Raw genomic sequence first — 17,500 nt, 5'->3', positions numbered from 1 at the left:
GAGGGTAAAGTTCAGCGTTTCGCCTTCTAGTGACTGTTAATGCGCGCTACTTTTGTTACATTTTTAGATTTAAAAAGCCAGGACCTGAATACTGCTGAAAGAGTTAGCCCTAATCGCTTTTCATACCGAGGAGTTCATAAAATTTAAAAACCTCGAGAGTTATACGTGAGCGAGTTTGTTTTTCTCTCGGTTTGTTTTTCATAATTTTCGCAGTATGCAGTATGCTCGAAGGCTGAACTTACGACATAACAACACACGCTTTGCATGAATTGACCAGGTTAAAAATCTCCGCGACAATAAACTTTGTAAAAAAACTAAATATGCTCAGACGTTTCGTCTCAGCATGGTTCGTTCTTTAAACTTTCGACCATTGTTAAAAAATTAGAGAAGCCTTTATTGTGCTCTGTTCTCTTGTAAAGCACGCAGGAGGCGGTAGAGTACGAAAGAAGTGTAGTGAAACACGAGATGTACTCGCCGAGTGTTTCTCACCAATTCTTGAGTGCTCAAGCCACTTCCAAAGTGCTTCATAACAGAACAGGGCACAGTCAAGGCTTCTTTATTTGTTTTAAAGGAAAAGATCCGTTATATTCCCCACGCAGTAATTTCATTTTCAAAACAAATCTTACTTCCTGAGCGAACAACAGTGTCGTCAGCATGCTCTATACTCTCCTAAAGCAGGCTACAATAAAGCAATCAGGATACTCATTAGAGTGATTCAAATGAACTAATTTGTTAAACAAGACTGAGGCTGCCAAAAATGTCAAACCATCTAAGTTCACAAACTATCAATGCCTACAAACTGCAATAGTTCACTAACTGAAATAGTTCAATGGTCCGAATATGACACTTTTGCCTTAAGTGTCTTAGTCTTAATAAGGAATCTGAACGTGAAATGTTTAGTGAAATCCGGCCGAATTGTGGCTCGTGAAAACAAAGTTTCTTCTCGCGATAATTAGGAAACAAACTGCGTAAGGCGTGTGTTTTATGAATGAACGATAGCCGAATTCACAGGAAAAAGAAGATTGCTCGGGATGACAGCGACGAAATATCGGCTGCTGTGAGTGATGTGGCCTTCCACTCAACGCATCGGGAAGGATATCAGAGCAAGCTCTTAGTTCAGTTCACTCGAAGGGCGGCTGATGTTATTTCTGAGGTTTGGCTGCACTGTGATGACCGGAGATCGCCATGATGAGCTAGTAGCGATGGACCTCAGCATGATCGCTTTTGCTCTGACATGCTCATGATTTGCATGAAATTAAACTTTCTATACTATACGAGTGTCAGCTCTGTTTGATTTTTATTACCGTCCGTAAGTTTATAATCTAACTGAGCGTGATAACCTTCAAAGCTCGGGTGTCCATTTTGTTTTCTTTGTTAGGATTTTCGTCTCCTCGCACGTTAGAATAGTGCAAATTACAGAGCTTGGCATGTTTACAAACCTTTATTTGGTTCTTCTGTTGCTACTTGCCGGCTCGCTTATTCCGAAATTTCACTTCCAATTAACGAAAAAGGCTAGACATAGTACGAATTGGCAGATGGCGTGACAGCTTTAGCTCAGCTCCGTGTTCTGTACTCGGGTAGAACACGCCCTTTCAACTAATGACAGCACGTGTTTTTTCTGAACTTCATTGCTGATTTTCACGTGACATCATCAAATTCGAAAATCCAAAAATACAGGGCCACGAAAATTTTTACCCTCATCAGACATATGGGGGTCTAAATTTGTATCTGCTTTCAAATTTTCAGCATAAAAGCGTGCTTGGTTTGGAAACCAAAGCAGTTTGAAGTTCAGAGTTATGGTGGTTGCGTGACATAAAGCTCCGATCGCGTTTGTCGAAAAATATAGACCTACCTGGCGATTTTTAGCCTTTTTAAATATTGATTGTTAGAAAAAGTGTTTTCGTACATGTTTTTTGGTTTAGTTTACATAACCAGTGGGCTAGATAGCAAAAGTAAGTTCCAGATGTCCTTCACTATTTCCGGCCGCCATGTTGGTGGACCAAAGATAATCACCAGCATGGAGGCTCCGTACTGGGCTCTGTAAATTAACGCAAAACATTTCGACGAATATCTTAAGTTTGGGAAAAAAAAAGACCTAAAACTTGGAGAAGTGCTTCCTTAACCTTTCTCTTATAACATTGCAATTTCTGAACCTTATCCAGGGAATTTCTCTCTCTCGATGCGTAACAATGAAACGACCAATATAACACTTGATAAACACGAATCACTCAAGATATCAAAAAAGTTGTTTATTGATTTTGGCAACAAAACGATAACGATAGCTGAACGCTTCCAAAGGAAGATGAAAGTAGAACTGATTACTCAGAATATAAATTAGAATCACTCGACTGGTGTTATTCTCGTGGCAAAAACACAAAAGGAAAACAAAGCAATAATTGAGCACTAACACTGCTCTCGATTTCGAGTTTCAAAAGATGTGCTCAATACTACATAGCAACTTTCTAACTTAACGTAATATTTCACCAGGTAACTGCCGTAATTTGAAGTTTACCAGTTTTCCTAAACCTGGCTACAGGTTGGAGAATCACACGGTTCGAACTACTGAAGTATTCGACGAGGATCTCTGCATGGTGCAATGCTACCTGGAACCTAACTGCGTCAGTTATAACTTCCATATGATAACACAGTTGTCTGGAACACACAAGTGTGATCTGAATAACGCTACTATTGAACACGATAAAGATCTGGTGAAAAACGAAAGTTATATTTACCGCGGTGCTGAGGTGAGGATGACGCTTATTAGCCAAGAGAATGAAGTTCTTTGTCTCGTCGAAGCTTCTTAACAAGACCAAGGATTCCTTAGCCTATCTTCCTCCTCTTAATTCTCCTTCCAACCACCAAAAGAAAGGTTATGATACTTACACGTTTAAACTTTGAAATAGAGAATTGGGAGAAGCATATTATTTTTTATTAATTTAATATGACCACCTCCGGAGTTGTTGTGATACATTTTGAAGATTTAGGCACATTTTTTCCTCCCTCTGAACAGTGCCACGCGTTTAAAGAAAACCAATGTTCGACGCAGACATTTGTGTACAAAATAAGCGAGCTTGCGTGGAACATATGGACATATTAATGAGAGCACACACGAGAACCATTACAGAGGACCTATAGATTTGAAAATCTGCATAACATTCAGAACTCGGAAACACGAACGCATGCGCAGAAGGTAAGCACAAAAATTAAAGTGCTCCTATTCTTTTTATTCGTAAGAATGCTTGTGCCAGAAATCCTTGCAAGAATAATGCAACATGCCAAGCTGGGTTTACAGACAGAGGTTATCAGTGTTTATGTGTTCTTGGATCTGGATTTGAAGGCCATGATTGTGGTGAAGGTGAGCAATCCTCTGCAATTTGTTTCCAGTCAGTAAGATGATAAATTTGTTTTTTCTTTTACCATTTTTTACAATGAACAACTTCTGAAGCGGATGTCAGTAAAACTGGATACAAATTCTACGCCAAGGTCAGAGATGATACCATCATTCGATAAATTTATCACCGAGACGATGAAAAGCATTAAGGGACCGGTCATTTTTTATCGCCTGGGGGGGGGGGGGGGGGGTCGGAGTATTTTTGTTGTCACATCGGAGCATTTACCTGATCCCCCCGTAGAGTATCTAGTTTTTTAGAGATCCCCCCTTATCGGTAGTGGAAAGTTTCATGATCCCCCCCCCCTTTTCTCCCAGCCACTGCCAAATAACTTTTTGAATATGCAAGTGATATTTTAATAGTGGTACTTACGTCTCATGGACCTTGAACCACAACGGTAAATATTTGCTCGTCAGATACGAACTGAATTGTCGAGGAAGTGCCAATCTCAGGCTGTTCATTCAAATCCACGAAAACATAGTCATCGTCGCTCTCTGCCTCTCCACTTTCGGATTCTTCATCCTCGGATTCCACGTCATCTTCATCACTCGACAGTTCTTCTGTTATCACAGTCTCTTTATTCTGTCGGTAATAGTGACATCGAATGGCCTTCACTTTGTCAAGTTTCCGACCCACAGTCGTCAAACCATGCTTGTTGAGATACAGGTCTAGTTCTCTTACCCGCAACTTTTCAACTTTGCCACCCTCGATGAGGTTATCCCATTGAAAGTCCTTGTACGTTCGTTCGGCCTCTTGCCTTCTTCGCCCCTGAGCTGCTCTTGTTCTGATGTCCTTTCGGATCTCAATATCCTTCAAATGATTACAATATGCAATGACGTGCTTCTCTTCCACATTATATTTTGAGCAGAAGCTCTTCATGGTATCCTGATCGTTTCTGATACTGTCAGAATGTTCCTCGTACAGATCTTTAATACATTTTCTTGGAAGGTAATCATCTGGTGTCCTTTTCCTTTTTTTTTTGGTCTGATCCCCCCCATTATGCTTGTCAATTACGGCTGATCCCCCCTAAAGGTCTTCAAAAAACCATGTGATCCCCCCCTAAATACTCCGACCCCCTCCAGGCGATAAATAATGACCGGTCCCTAAGTTCTCCAATCTCCGCTTTCTCTTTTATTTTTTTATCGTCGTCATTATCATTATTATTATTTTGTCTGATTTTCATTTAGATATAGATGAGTGTATCACCGAAAATCACAGCTGCAAAGGCAATACGACATGCAATAACACCATCGGATCGTATATCTGCAGGCGTAAGGAGGGATATCAAGAAATTGAGACAAACTGTACTGGTAAGTATTCTTATCTGACAACAGGAAACGTTAACATAAGCATTAAAACAACAACCTTGGCATAATTGTGATGCTCACTTTGTTGTCTAAGACATAGATGATTCTTGTAAAGAAACAAATGGCTCTGATGTAAATGCTGAGTGTAACAATACCCTGAGATCTTACAACCACACGTGTAAATATGGATTTCAAGAGAATGAAAACAATTGCACAGGTAACTGTTTTTAACCTATCATGCTTTTTTATTTCACCTTCCCAGTTTTATGAATTGATTACAAACCATAACAGAACAGAACACAAGACAAAGCATAAAAAATAGGTTCATTTAAATGATGCTTCTTTCTTAATGTTCTAGACTTGAACGAATGTACTGACGGAACACACCGTTGTGATAAGGATGCTGAGTGTAACAATACCTTAGGATCTTACAAGTGCACGTGCAAACATGGATTTCATGGAAATGGAACTAACTGCACAGGTAACTGTTTGTAACAGATCATGCTATCTTATCTCACCTTACTTTTTGGAGGTGACTTTAAAATAAAAGCAAATCAAGAAATACAAACAAACAAACATCAACAAAACACAAGAAAAAACAGAAAAACAGGTTTCATTTAAATGATACTTCTATTTTGATGGTCTAGATTTGGACGAATGCTCTGACCGAACACACAACTGTGATGTAAATGCTGATTGTAACAATACCTTGGGATCTTACAAGTGTTCGTGTAAAGATGGATTTCATGGAAATGGAACTTACTGCACAGGTAACTGTTCGTAACACATTATGCTTTCTTATCTCACCTTACTTTTCTGAAGTGACTCTACGATAAAAATAAATCAAGAATAACAAACATTAACAAAACACAAGACAGAAACATAAAAAAAAAGGTTTCATTTCCATGACATTTCTTCCATAATGTTCTAGATTTGGACGAATGCGCTGACGAAACACACACCTGTGATGTGAATGCTAAATGTAACAATACCTTGGGATCTCACAGCTGCACGTGTAAAGATGGATTTCAAGGAAATGGAACGAACTGCATAGGTAACCGTTTGTAAAATATCATGCTATCTCATTACACTTACTGCATGCATTTTCCCATTGCCGAATTTTGTCTTTCGCTTCAACTATCCTATGCTTGGCGGAGAAGTAAACAAGCCTGTAGTTCGTTCCGGTAACGTGGTGTTCATCCTCACGATAGGGCTTTACGATAAGCTTCGTCGCCCAGTTTCATCTCGGAAAAATTATCGGAAATCGCATATCGTAAGGTAGACTTTAAGTAAACCTTAGTAGACCATCGCAGCGAAGTAGACCATCAAGATCGACTTTCGGCTGCTGGTTCAGGAAATATTCAGACACGTAAGTGAGGTCACTGCCTCCAAACCTTCTTATGAGAGTATCATTCGCCTCTTCGCATGCTTCTTCTAACAAAGCCATCGCTTTTTCTTTCTTCAACTGGCTTATTTCTCATTCTCGTGGACTTTTTTTCTGCGTCGCATGCCTTAATAAGCTGAAGGGAATTATGCCAGTCCGAATTTCTGGCTCGGGGACATGCGAGGGTTTTTCTTGCTTAAACTTCGAGAACATTTTCGTGAAATTCTTTAACAAGTGAATGACCACTGGATATCAATGACGCTAAACCAAAGCAACTGTTTTTTCTTGCGACATGCGTCTCTATAATCTGTGAGTAACCTTAGCATTGTTATTGCGATGTAGACCTTTCACTGTAGAACGAGAAATAAATGATGTAGAAAGAGCGCAAATTTCAAAACAGTAAACTCGATTTATAGTTCAAGAAAAAGTGGGCTTCGATCGACAAGAGAGCGAAGGTTTGTGATTTTGGATGGTTTTTCGATAAGCTTAAACGACAATAAAGCAAAAGTGGGTGATTTTCTGAACGACGCGGAAAACTTTTGGGCTCAGTGAAATCGCAGAGGGAATTTCATAGAGAGACAATAGCCAAAATAATGTAATTTTTTGGCTCGATAGACAATGGCGCTAAAATATTTTCGAATACTCACTGTTGATGATGTCGCAGATCGTTTTTGGTTCGTCTCGTGCAACGATGGCACGAAAGAGCGTGATTTTTAGAATTACGCAAAACGTGCTGAATGGTTAGGAAGCTGTAGAAAGAGTTAATTGTATGGCTCTTGCAACAAGAGCGCGAAAATTTATGATTTGAATGTTTACTAAGTTGCAAAGGGAGTTCCTTGTGCGGCTTGGGCAACAGTAGCTCGAAAGAGCGTGAGTTTTTTAAAGACGTAATGGATGCGAAAATGTTTAGGCTCGATGAAGTCGCAGAGGGAGTCATGGTTGGTTTCAGAGACGATTATGGCACAATAATTTTTATAAATGTGAATGTTGGTGAAGGCGCAAAGATAATTTCTTGTTTAGCTCGCGTCATTACAGCGCGAAAGATCGTTTTTTTTTCAAAGGGACGCGAAGAGGTTCGAACAAACTTCTTAGCACGAGTGACAGTGATGCGAAAGTTTTTTAGTTTTGAATGTTAATGCTCGTACTGATGACAGTACTGTAGCGCGAGGGTTTTTTAAATTTTGAATGTTAAATAAGTTGCAGTGTGAGTTAAGGAGAAAGATAAGGAAAATGTATTTACAGAAATTTCAAAACAGTCCTATCCTCAAAACTCTCCTCAAAGTTTAGGCCTTTTTACTATGAAAAGATACAGGGTTTTTCATCTCGGTGGTGACTAACCTGAAATTTCGGTATCGGAATCGAGAGCAGAAGCAGAAGAGTAGGCCAGGCACGCTGCTAGATTCTAGGTATGTCTAAAGACAAAGTTTGATACCAGGAAAGAGAAGAAAGAAACTCGTGGCACAGGGGTAGAAGTGCTTTTCTCTTTAGCTTCTTTTTAATTCAGGCCACTATTTTTCATTGAGGGAGACACCATAGGGATATGTTTATTCATCCATTCTGTAAAAGATAACGATTTACGGTTTGTGTCATCTATTGACGTCAAGATTCGTTCCATCTTCCTCTTTTTTAAAGCATTTTTTAATGGTATTCTTGTCTACTTTGCACAATCTGTTGAGCATTCTTCATCTCATTTCTGTCTCTTAAGATTTCACGAATCTTTTTATCACGAATAGTAAGCAAACTTCTTACTGCCATCGAAACTTTATTCTTGAGAATTTTTTCCTTCTCCTGCTCAAGGTCAACCTTGCCATTAGGGCGCTTTCTTGACATTTCCCGTCCTCTCCACTTTTCGGAAAAAGCGTCCCATGGGCCAGGAAGCGTGCATTTTGATTGATCTATTTGTTCCTTCAGCGCCTCTGACTCCTACTGATTTAATCTTTCATTGGATCTTTGGCGATGTATCAACCAAGTATTCTTACTTGTTAGAGGAATTCTCAGGAGATTTTTCTTCTTTATCTTTTTTTGCCGAATTTACAGGAATATTTTTCCTAAGTGGTAGTGGGCATTATAAACAATTCCTACTACATTTTTTACAAATTCTTACTAGTATCAAAATTCTCCCTTTTATTTTGTGTTTATTGCACAGGGTTTACAGCTGTGTTTACAAATCTTGGTAAGAGTGGATGGAAAGGTTCAGAGTCGATTGGTAGTTACTACACAGGTCAGGATCATGACGGACAAGTTGCAGTGTCCAGCGGTATTCAACAGTGGACTGTGCCACATACTGGTGAATACAGAATAGAAGCAATAGGAGCCTCCGGGGGGTACGGTGAGGGCAGTATCATCAAGAACGGAGGAAGAGGGGCACGGATGATTGGACACTTTAATTTGACAAAAGATGAGATCATACATGTCCTTGTTGGTCAAAAAGGGGAAAGAGGAGATCACAACAAACAAACTGCTGGAGGCGGAGGAGGTACATTTGTAGTGAAAGAAGACAACACGCCTTTGATAATAGCTGGAGGTGGAGGGGGAATTAAAAAAATGCCAGAACAAGATCTGAGATGTGATGCGTCCACAAGCACCACAGGGAATGCAGGGGACAACTCGCCATTGGGTTCGGGGGGAAGCAACGGACATGGAGGACCTACAAATGGTTCGCTTTCTGGTAGGTGAAGAATTTTCTTTTTACAAATACTAAGATTTTCGTTGCATTCCACTGCCATCCTTCAGGATCTTCAACCAAATGAGAGAGTAAGTCGCTAATAATCAGATTTCGAATGATTTATTTAATCAATAGCTATCGAAATTATTTTTAAGTTTTCCTTTCATAATACTTTGGAAACGCCTCATACAAGCAGTTAAAATTCCGTCAGATTTGGCTTTTTCCTTTTTTGAATTTCCTGCACATTTGTCCAATTCTCTATAGCGATCCACGAATATACGGCAGGAGAAGACGTCGAAACAGATGACAAGGCTTCTTATTCGCTAATATTGAACCTGGATTAAATAGAAACACTAAACAGAGAGTCGAAGCGAACCCTAAAGCTGACTTGTCCTCACAAGCTTTTCATTAACAATATCCATGCAATAATTAAGCCTCAAAAAAATAAAGAAATAAACCTCGTTGCGAAACACTGGAATCGCTGTTTGATCGCAATAACTCAAATTTATAGGTGCTATTTTTAAGAGAACCACTGATCACTTTTTGATTGTATTATAGGTGGCAGCGGCGGCGGCTTCCACACAAATGGATACGATTCAAAATGCCCAACGCGTTATAGTGGGAGGAAAGGAGGTTTCGGATATCATCAAGGGGGAGAGGGTGGATGGTATTGGTGGGGAGGGTTTGGAGGTGGCGGTGGTTTTTGTACACCAGAGAATGGACCGGGCGGAGGTGGAGGTTATTCTGGGGGAAGTGGTGGGGCTAATGAACATATTTCCTGTGGGGGAGGGGGAGGTTCTTTTAACGATGGAACAAGTCAGTTTAATGAATGTTGCTATAATAGCGCTGGTCATGGCTGGGTAAACATCACATTTTTCCAATGAAGAGCGCATGGCAACACTTTTGTTAACGTTTAGTGGTAATTTACTTTCGCTTAAACGTGTCCTTAATGCAAATACAGTTTCCAATTGGTCAATAAATAAGCAGGTAAAGAATTTGCACTTGTTCGTATTTTGTGCAAAAAAAAAATTTGTTAAGTTGGTTCTCCATATTCATATACATTTCAATAACTGTATTTCCTCGAATGAGCATCTGCCAGGCGCTTACTTATAACTTTGGCTAAAGGGAGGGGCGCTTATCGGGAGAGGGATGCTTATTCGAGGGGGGGCGCTCGTAAGGAATCTATTAACCTGTACTAATTCCACTGTAGCTGAAGCTTAAAAAGTTCTATATAAAGTGGCAATACAAATTGATTTTATAGGCAAAGGAGCAGATGCCAGGTCTGTCCCAATTGTGCTCGCAAAATGCTGAAAAGTTGCTCTCTGAAATGTCAAAAAGTTGCTAAAAAATTGCTTATATTAATAAAGTTGCTACTTAAATTTCTTGAAATTTTGTTTGTAGACAGTAACTAAATGCTTTATTTTTCGTTCTACACAATAATTTCTAACATCCGAAAAGAAATATAGCTTGAAACTTAGCTTTAAGAAGTTACTTACAAATATGGGTGTAATTTAAGAATAATCTGGAAAATAAAGAAACGAAGATGGATTTTTTTGGGCTTCCTTTCAGCCAATTATCCGTTCTAATTATATCAGATAAGGATCGCAATAGGCCTGCGAAACGATGTCAAGTAATAGGTTATGTGAAGTTTTTTTCGTGCTTGATTTGTGCTCTAAACCTTGATTATGTTAAAAACATTCTCAGAAAGGCAAAAATTGCTCGATTTTGCTAGAACAGCAAAAAATTGCTCCAGACGCTAAAAGTAGCTCAAATGTTGCTGAGTGCAAACGAGAAAGGCCTAGTAAGCGCTTATTTGGGGGAGGGCGCCTATTTGAGCGTGGGAGCCGTCTCAGTTATCTGACTGAATCCATTCGGATCTGATTCATTTGCCATTAATCAGGATACTAGCGCTTTTAAATACTTCATGTGATGGCACGTTCAAATTACGCTAAACTTTATTCACTTTTTAGATAGTCATTTTTTCTGCCAAAGTCTAGAATAACTTTTCAGGAGGCTCTTGTACTCTTTTACTAAAGTGGGGGAGAATGCTATACTTGGCATAAAGAAAGGACGTTTGTGCCTGATAACGACTAGAAATTAATTATCTAGAAAATTTTTCTTGCTTCCAAATGCACAAAAACCTTGGAAAAAAGCTTTGTGAGAGTTACAGAAAGGATCTCTCAGTTTTAGTGTTGATCAAATAGTACTTACTCATAATCTTAACATGTTAATAACTATAGTTGATTTAAGTCAATAAAGTGATTTTTCGCTGTTAAAAGTTGTTTTGTTGATTTCAGAGCTCTGGTTATGACAGGAGGTTTGAGTTTAAAAAATAGAAAAATGGGTGTTGAGACTTGGGTGGTGAGTCCCAATGAAATTCCTTTGCAATTAGTAACTTTCAAAGAGGCACAACAGCTACTGTAGCTAGAAGTTACCTCCAGCTGGAGGTAACAAAGGAGACTGCAGTCTCCTTTGCAGCCCTTCTCAGGACGGAAGTGACTGGGTTACCTAGAACTCTGCCATAACTCGGAAATTCCTTGGAAATTAATCATTTTTAAGAGGGCACAACAGCTAGCGAGAAGATAAGTTACCTCCACTCTCCTTCACAGCCATTATAGATATAGGAGACTGGGTTACCCATAACTCTGAAATTCCTTTGCAATTAAATTTTAAGAGGGCAAAACAGCTAGCAAGAAGATCAGTTACCTTCAGAAAACAAGAGCCTTATTTGAATTTAGCATTGGCTGCATAGCCATCTTCCCTTTATAATCCTTGACTGTACTTTTTATTAAAATAGAACAGACAAGTATACTTACGAATCACAGGGCTTTTCGTCTCATTCAGAAGAAGAGAATGACAATGAGAATTCATCTGATTCTGAGTCAGGCCTGGCATCTGGACACAAATCATCATCATCATTATCAGTTTCCACTGACGGGGATAGTGATTCGCCCATACCAACCAGTGAACTATCAATAGCTCGATAGCTCACATCAAATCAACAACAGTTCAGATGAGCTATCGTCAAGTAATAGTGATAATATAACATGGCGCACAAGGTAGATATGTTTGATAACCCTCTCACTCCCATGAGTGACCAAGACAGAATTTTTCCTTACAATATTATACAATATCAAGGAAACAAGTGGTGAGAATTTAAAAAATTCATATGTCAATCAAAGGATTATACGTATTAGTTCATCCAATACCAAATTCTTAGAACTAACATCATAATAATTATAAAACAGAAGGTAAGAAGTTAAACAAAACAAATAAGATCTTGGGAGTAAAAGGGTCAAGTTCTTGTTATTTTTTTTCTGTACAATAGAGTTCTATCAATTCAAATCCTCTCTAACGAGAAAGACTGGAACTTTTGAAATAAGTAATTTTCATGGATAAAATCAGTGTCTTCTTGTCTCTTTTCCTTGTACTTTCACTGCATCATCCAGCTACTTAGGGATAGGAATAATCTAATTTATCAACAAGAGTGTGTTATCTTCAGTTGATATAGTACCAAGTTCTCTTTAGTTAATTGATTTACAAGGAAATGTATAGTAACCAAAAGGTAGAATTCTAATTTGAATCAGATCTTGAGAGTTGAAGCACAAGGCTCCTGCTTCTTGTAACAATAAGCAACATTTATTCTTGTCTTACAGGAAAATTAAGTCCAAGGAAAAAAGCTCAAGCAAGTTCGAGAAAAAAGATTGCTAAACTCTGTGATAGATTATCTGATTCAGAGGACATGTTATCATCATCATCACCATCATCAAGTGAAGCATCACAATCAGAGTGACAGCTAAAGACAGAATTGAAGAAGTCTATTTAATCTTTAGAAGTATTTAATTAGTGTCTTTCCCTGTTGGTTTTGTTTAATTTTCAGAAAGAAAGAATTGGTGGTAGCAGTCAGTGTGAGTGTCAAAGATCCATCCATTTTTAAGCTGTATTCTCAGAAGAATCACAGTATTGCTAAAGGTTCTTATCTTACAGATCCCAGGTTCCCAGCTAGGTGCTTTTATCTTTGACAAAGTTAGTCACCTGTGGCACCAGGGCTGTGCCAGCTAGAACACACCCCTAAATTTAGACATATTTGAGATCCAAAAGCCTGCATATAGCTTTATGCTGCAAGTGGAAAACAGGGTTGGAACTTGTGATGAGAATTAATCATACATGTTTCCATGATTTTAGGCTGTCCATGCATAATGCAGAGTAATTTCATATTTCCTCTATTAATTTTTTATATACTTTTCAATAATCTTGTAACCTTATCTATTTTGCATCAGATGTCTAACATTGTGTTTGCCAAAGATAGAGACTTACACTGTAGTGAAGTGTTTAATTGGATAGATCAAATTTTAGTTTTTATTTAAATATTAGTGCTATGCATACTATACATGAAGCACAAATGTGTAGTTGGTAAATACCAGTATATCCTGGAGACTTACATTCATATGACTTATAGTTTATTGAATTTGAACAAAATACTTAATCAGTGAAACTTTAACCCTTTAACTTCCAAGATGTGATTATCAATTCTTCCATTTAGCTGCTAAACATTTCCTTGTCAATAAGTTACAAGAATTTGGTGTTAGATCAGGATAAAAACTTTCACCCGGTGAGTGTAAGTATTCTTAGTACCTGTTTCATGGATAATGGGTGGATTTTACTAGGAAAAGTTACATGTCCATCACTTCTAGGAGTTAAAGGGTAAAGTACTCATTTGCTCCAATTAAGAGGGGAGGCTGCAGTTTACATCCCCTTAAGAAATGGAAGCTGGAAGGGATTTGATCAGTGACAGAACTGTTAACACATCATCATTTCTTTGTAATATTATTATGTTGATAGAACCCTGTTCAAAACTGTTTTGCTTTTCCATCCCCATTGCAAATTTGAGATTGGGGAAGTTGGTGATTTACAATATCATTTACAAAATAATTGCATTTCCATTTTTGCTATTTTCAAAAGCAATAGGTAACCTTGACTTCCAGTAAGTTAGTTTCCAGTAATTTATCCCTTTGGTGCTTTTCAGACAAAAGTTGTGGCTTTGCTGTTCATGAAACACACATCAAAGTGCACTTTAAGATAAAGAGCTGTACCTCAGTCTTATAAAACAGCTATGGTAACCACATCTCCAAACGTGGAGAAATTTAAAACATGTTGTTTTCATCTTGGTGCTGATCTACCAGACTGCCCCTGTTGACCCTGACTTGAGTTTTGAGTCTTTCCCAGAGGTGGTTTCTTTGCCTGGGATAACTTACTCTTTCCTTTGTCGGTTTTACCTCTAAAGAGTCTTTTTAATTCTAATGAGTTAATTTGAAAGGAAGATTTGTAGCAGACTTATTTCTTTCTTTTGAATTTGGCATCTGTTGGGCCTTTTGCTCCACATTGGCCATGTCAATGGCTAATCTAGTAGGTGCATAGAGATTGAACCATTGCTGTAAACAGAGGAAATGATTTCCTATTAGTTTCCACCAAGTCTCTGCAGAGATACCAACCCTCAGAAATAAATAAGGAACCTTTTAACTGCAAAAACCATGAACACCAAAAGAGAGAGTCTGCTCTGAAAACTTCATTGCAAGTTGCTCTTCCTTGAGTGAATGCTGGTCTAATGGAAGTAACCTCTGTGCTCTTCCAAAATTTTTCTGAACTGTTTCTAGTACACATTTATCATAAACTTCAAAGTTGAGAGAATTAGAACTTCTGGTGTCAACAGTCTTTCCCAACGACACATCATATTTACCACTCAGTCCATGGGCTCAAATCAGGACCTTCTTATCCAGTGCATTAATCTTAAGTCAATAATAAGTTACTGATTAAGTTGTTGCAAGATCACAAATTGAGTTGTGCCTACCTTTGTTTCTGGACTTAGACCTATTGCAGTAAAAAGACATTGCCAGAGAGGAAGGCCAAGATGGACTATCATCATTCTGAAATAATCAGTGAAAGATGAAGCAAGATACCACCATTCCAGTGAACGATCAACAAACCAGATCTCAGGTTGTCCTGTTGTTACTCCTGAGAAAAGAGGACACTGATGAGCATTGACAAGTTTTTTTTCTCTGTTTTGAGCACATACCAAAAATCCGCTAATTTTGAGAACTAGCAAACTTGCAGAGAAGAGACAGAAAAAGTGAAGGATATTCCAATGTCAAGAACTTAGTTGATATAAAAGAATATCTATGTTGTGGTTCAATTTTATCCTTGGTTCAAATTTTATTTTCCATTGTTTCAAACTTGTTATCATACATTACAATACACAAAAACAAAAGAAAAAAAAATATTAACCAAGGATAAAATTGAACCACAACATCTATGTCAACCATTTGGCAGTTTGGAAAAATCTACGATTTTATTTGAACCGTCCAACTTCACCCACCAGCTTTGATGTCTTTGTAAACCAAACAGACTTTACCATAGCTGTCACATGAAAGGAATGAACATCATCTGATGATCACTAGCACTTCTCAGTTTTAGCTGGGACAGATCTTTATTATTGACAAAATCATGGTATTCAAGGTCCTGTTTCAGTGGTAGATCCAGGAGGGTAGGATGAGTGGGGTTCAGATCCCTCTCCATCAGATCTGACAAATTTTTGAAAGAAAGCTTCTTGAAATGTGGGATCACATATTACTGCTTAAAAAATATATTCACTTAGCCTGAATCAATCCTTTGCTTCAATATGTTAGGGTCCAACTATAACGCGTGCTGTCTTTGGTTAAAAGAGCGTGCTCTATTTAACAAATAGAGAAGCCTTGACTGTGCTCTGTTCTGTTATAAAGCACGCAGGAAGCGGCTAGAGCACGAAAGAAGTGTAGGGAGAAACACGAGACGTAGTCGAGTGTTTCTCCCCACTTCTTGAGTGCTCTAGCCGCTTCCTGCGTGCTTTATAACAGAACAGAGCACAGTCAAGGCTTCTCTATTTGTTTTATAATAAAGAATCCATTAAATTCCCCGAGCATTACTTTCAATTTTCAAAACAAACTTTATTTCCAAAGCGAAGAACAGTGTCGTCAGCATACTCTATACTCTCATAAAGCACGCCACAATAAGCCAATCAGAATCCCTGTTAGAATGGTTGAAATAATCTGATTGGCTGTACAAGACTAAAGCTGTCAAAAGTGTCAAATCATCAAAGTTCAAAAACCATCAAAGTTCACCTTATGCGATCGTTTACAAACTAAAATAGTTCGGTAAGTCGAATTTAACACTTTTGCCTGAAGTTTTTAAGTCTCTAATACAGAATCTTGAAGTGAAATGTTCAGTAAACTTCAGCCGAATTATGGCTCATAAAAACACGCGAGTTTTTTTCACATGACAAGGTATGAAACAAACTGTTCAAGGCGAGTGTTTTTTGAATGAACGACAGCCGAATTCACCGAAACATGAAGATCGCTCGGGATACGACAAAACTCGGCTGCAGTGACTTTCCACTCAACGCATCGGAAAGGATATCAGAGCAAGCTCTTATTTTTTCACTCGAAGGGCGGTCGATATAGTTTCTGAGACTTACTTTACTGTAATGACCGGAGATCGCCATGATGAGCGAGCCGCGATGGACTTCAGCATGATCATATTCGCTCAGACACCGTCATGATTAGAATGAATTTTAACAGTTATGCCAGTTTGGTTATATTTTTCATCATTTCTGTTTTGTTCTGTTTTGTTTTCGAACACTGAACTTTATATACTATATGAGTATTAGCTGTGTTTGATTTTTATTTCCGTACGTAAGCTTGCAATCTAACTGAGCGTGAATCAATCTTTAAAACTCGGAATGTCTATTTTGTTTTTCCTTTGAGGATTTTCGTATCTGCTCACGTTTCAATAACGTAAATTACGGCGCCTGGTATGTTTACAAACCTTTGTTTGATTCTTCTGTTGCTACTTGCCGGCTCGCTTCAGTTCCGAAATTTCACTTTCAATTATCGGAAAAAAGCTAAAAAGAAGTCCCGGAAAAGCTCGAACATAGCACAATTTGGCAGATGGCGTGACAGCTTTAGCTCAGCTCTATGCTCTATACTCTCATAGAGCACGCTCTTTCAACCAATGACAGCGCGCGTTATATCCGAACTTTATTATAAAAGAGTTTATATAATAAGTTCAGTTATGCACGCATTCTGATTGGTTCTCACTTATGATCTATTGGAGGACAGACGTATAGATGACGTCATCATTAAAACTTTTTTCCGTATATTTAACAAATAGAGAAGCCTTGACTGTGCTCTGTTCTGTTATAAAGCACACAGGAAGCGGCTAGAGCACGAAAGAAGTGTAGGGAGAAACACGAGACGTAGCATTACTTTCAATTTTCAAAACAAACTTTGTTTGCGAAGCGAACTACAGTGTCGTCAGCATGCTCTATACTCTCATAAAGCACGCTTTAATAAGCCAATCAGGATCCCTGTTGGAATGGTTCAAATAATCTGATTGGCTGTACAAGACTAAAGCTGTCAAAAGTGTCAAACCATCAAAGTTAAAAACCATCAAAGTTCACCTTTTGCGATAGTTTACAAACTAAAATAGTTCGGCAGGTCGAATTTAACACTTTTGCCTGAAGTTTTTAAGTCTCTAATACAGAATCTTGAAGTGAAATGTTCAGTGAACTTCAGCTGAATTATGGCTCATAAAAACACGCGAGTTTTTTCACATGACAAGGTAGAAAACAAACTGTTCAAGGCGAGTGCTTTAGGAATGAACGACAGCCGAATTCACCGGAACATGAAGATCGCTCGGGATGACAGCGCGGCAAAACTCGGCT

At 38.4% G+C, this 17,500-nt stretch overlaps 2 protein-coding genes and 1 long non-coding RNA gene across 3 annotated transcripts in view; all 3 read left to right on the top strand.

Moving 5' to 3' along the window:
• Window positions 1-4,576: 4,576 nt before the first annotated feature.
• LOC149046531 (uncharacterized) lies at window positions 4,577-5,177 on the top strand. Its single transcript, XR_016186360.1, has 3 exons — window positions 4,577-4,699; window positions 4,791-4,913; window positions 5,055-5,177. It is a non-coding gene; the product is annotated as an uncharacterized LOC149046531 (long non-coding RNA).
• Window positions 5,178-5,197: 20 nt separating this feature from the next.
• On the top strand, window positions 5,198-9,535 carry LOC149046530 (uncharacterized). The gene is made up of 4 exons (XM_089202582.1): window positions 5,198-5,228; window positions 5,344-5,466; window positions 5,628-5,750; window positions 8,227-9,535. The coding sequence occupies exons 1-4, from the start codon at window positions 5,198-5,200 to the stop codon at window positions 8,754-8,756; spliced, it is 807 nt and encodes a 268-aa protein (XP_089058708.1). The 3' UTR covers window positions 8,757-9,535.
• LOC149046529 (uncharacterized) overlaps window positions 9,331-17,500 on the top strand; it is an 18,556-nt gene continuing 10,386 nt past the window's right edge. Inside the window, exons 1-3 of the mRNA XM_089202581.1 lie at window positions 9,331-9,605; window positions 11,543-11,709; window positions 12,402-12,515. Coding sequence (XP_089058707.1) covers window positions 9,331-9,605; window positions 11,543-11,709; window positions 12,402-12,515 — 556 coding nt within the window. The remainder of the gene's footprint in view (window positions 9,606-11,542; window positions 11,710-12,401; window positions 12,516-17,500) is intronic.

This window comes from Pocillopora damicornis, chromosome 4 (genome assembly GCF_964200805.1).
Source record: "Pocillopora damicornis chromosome 4, jaPocDami1.2, whole genome shotgun sequence".
In the NCBI taxonomy this organism is placed as follows: Eukaryota; Metazoa; Cnidaria; class Anthozoa; order Scleractinia; family Pocilloporidae; genus Pocillopora; species Pocillopora damicornis.
This window is presented reverse-complemented; position numbering and strand designations above follow the sequence as displayed.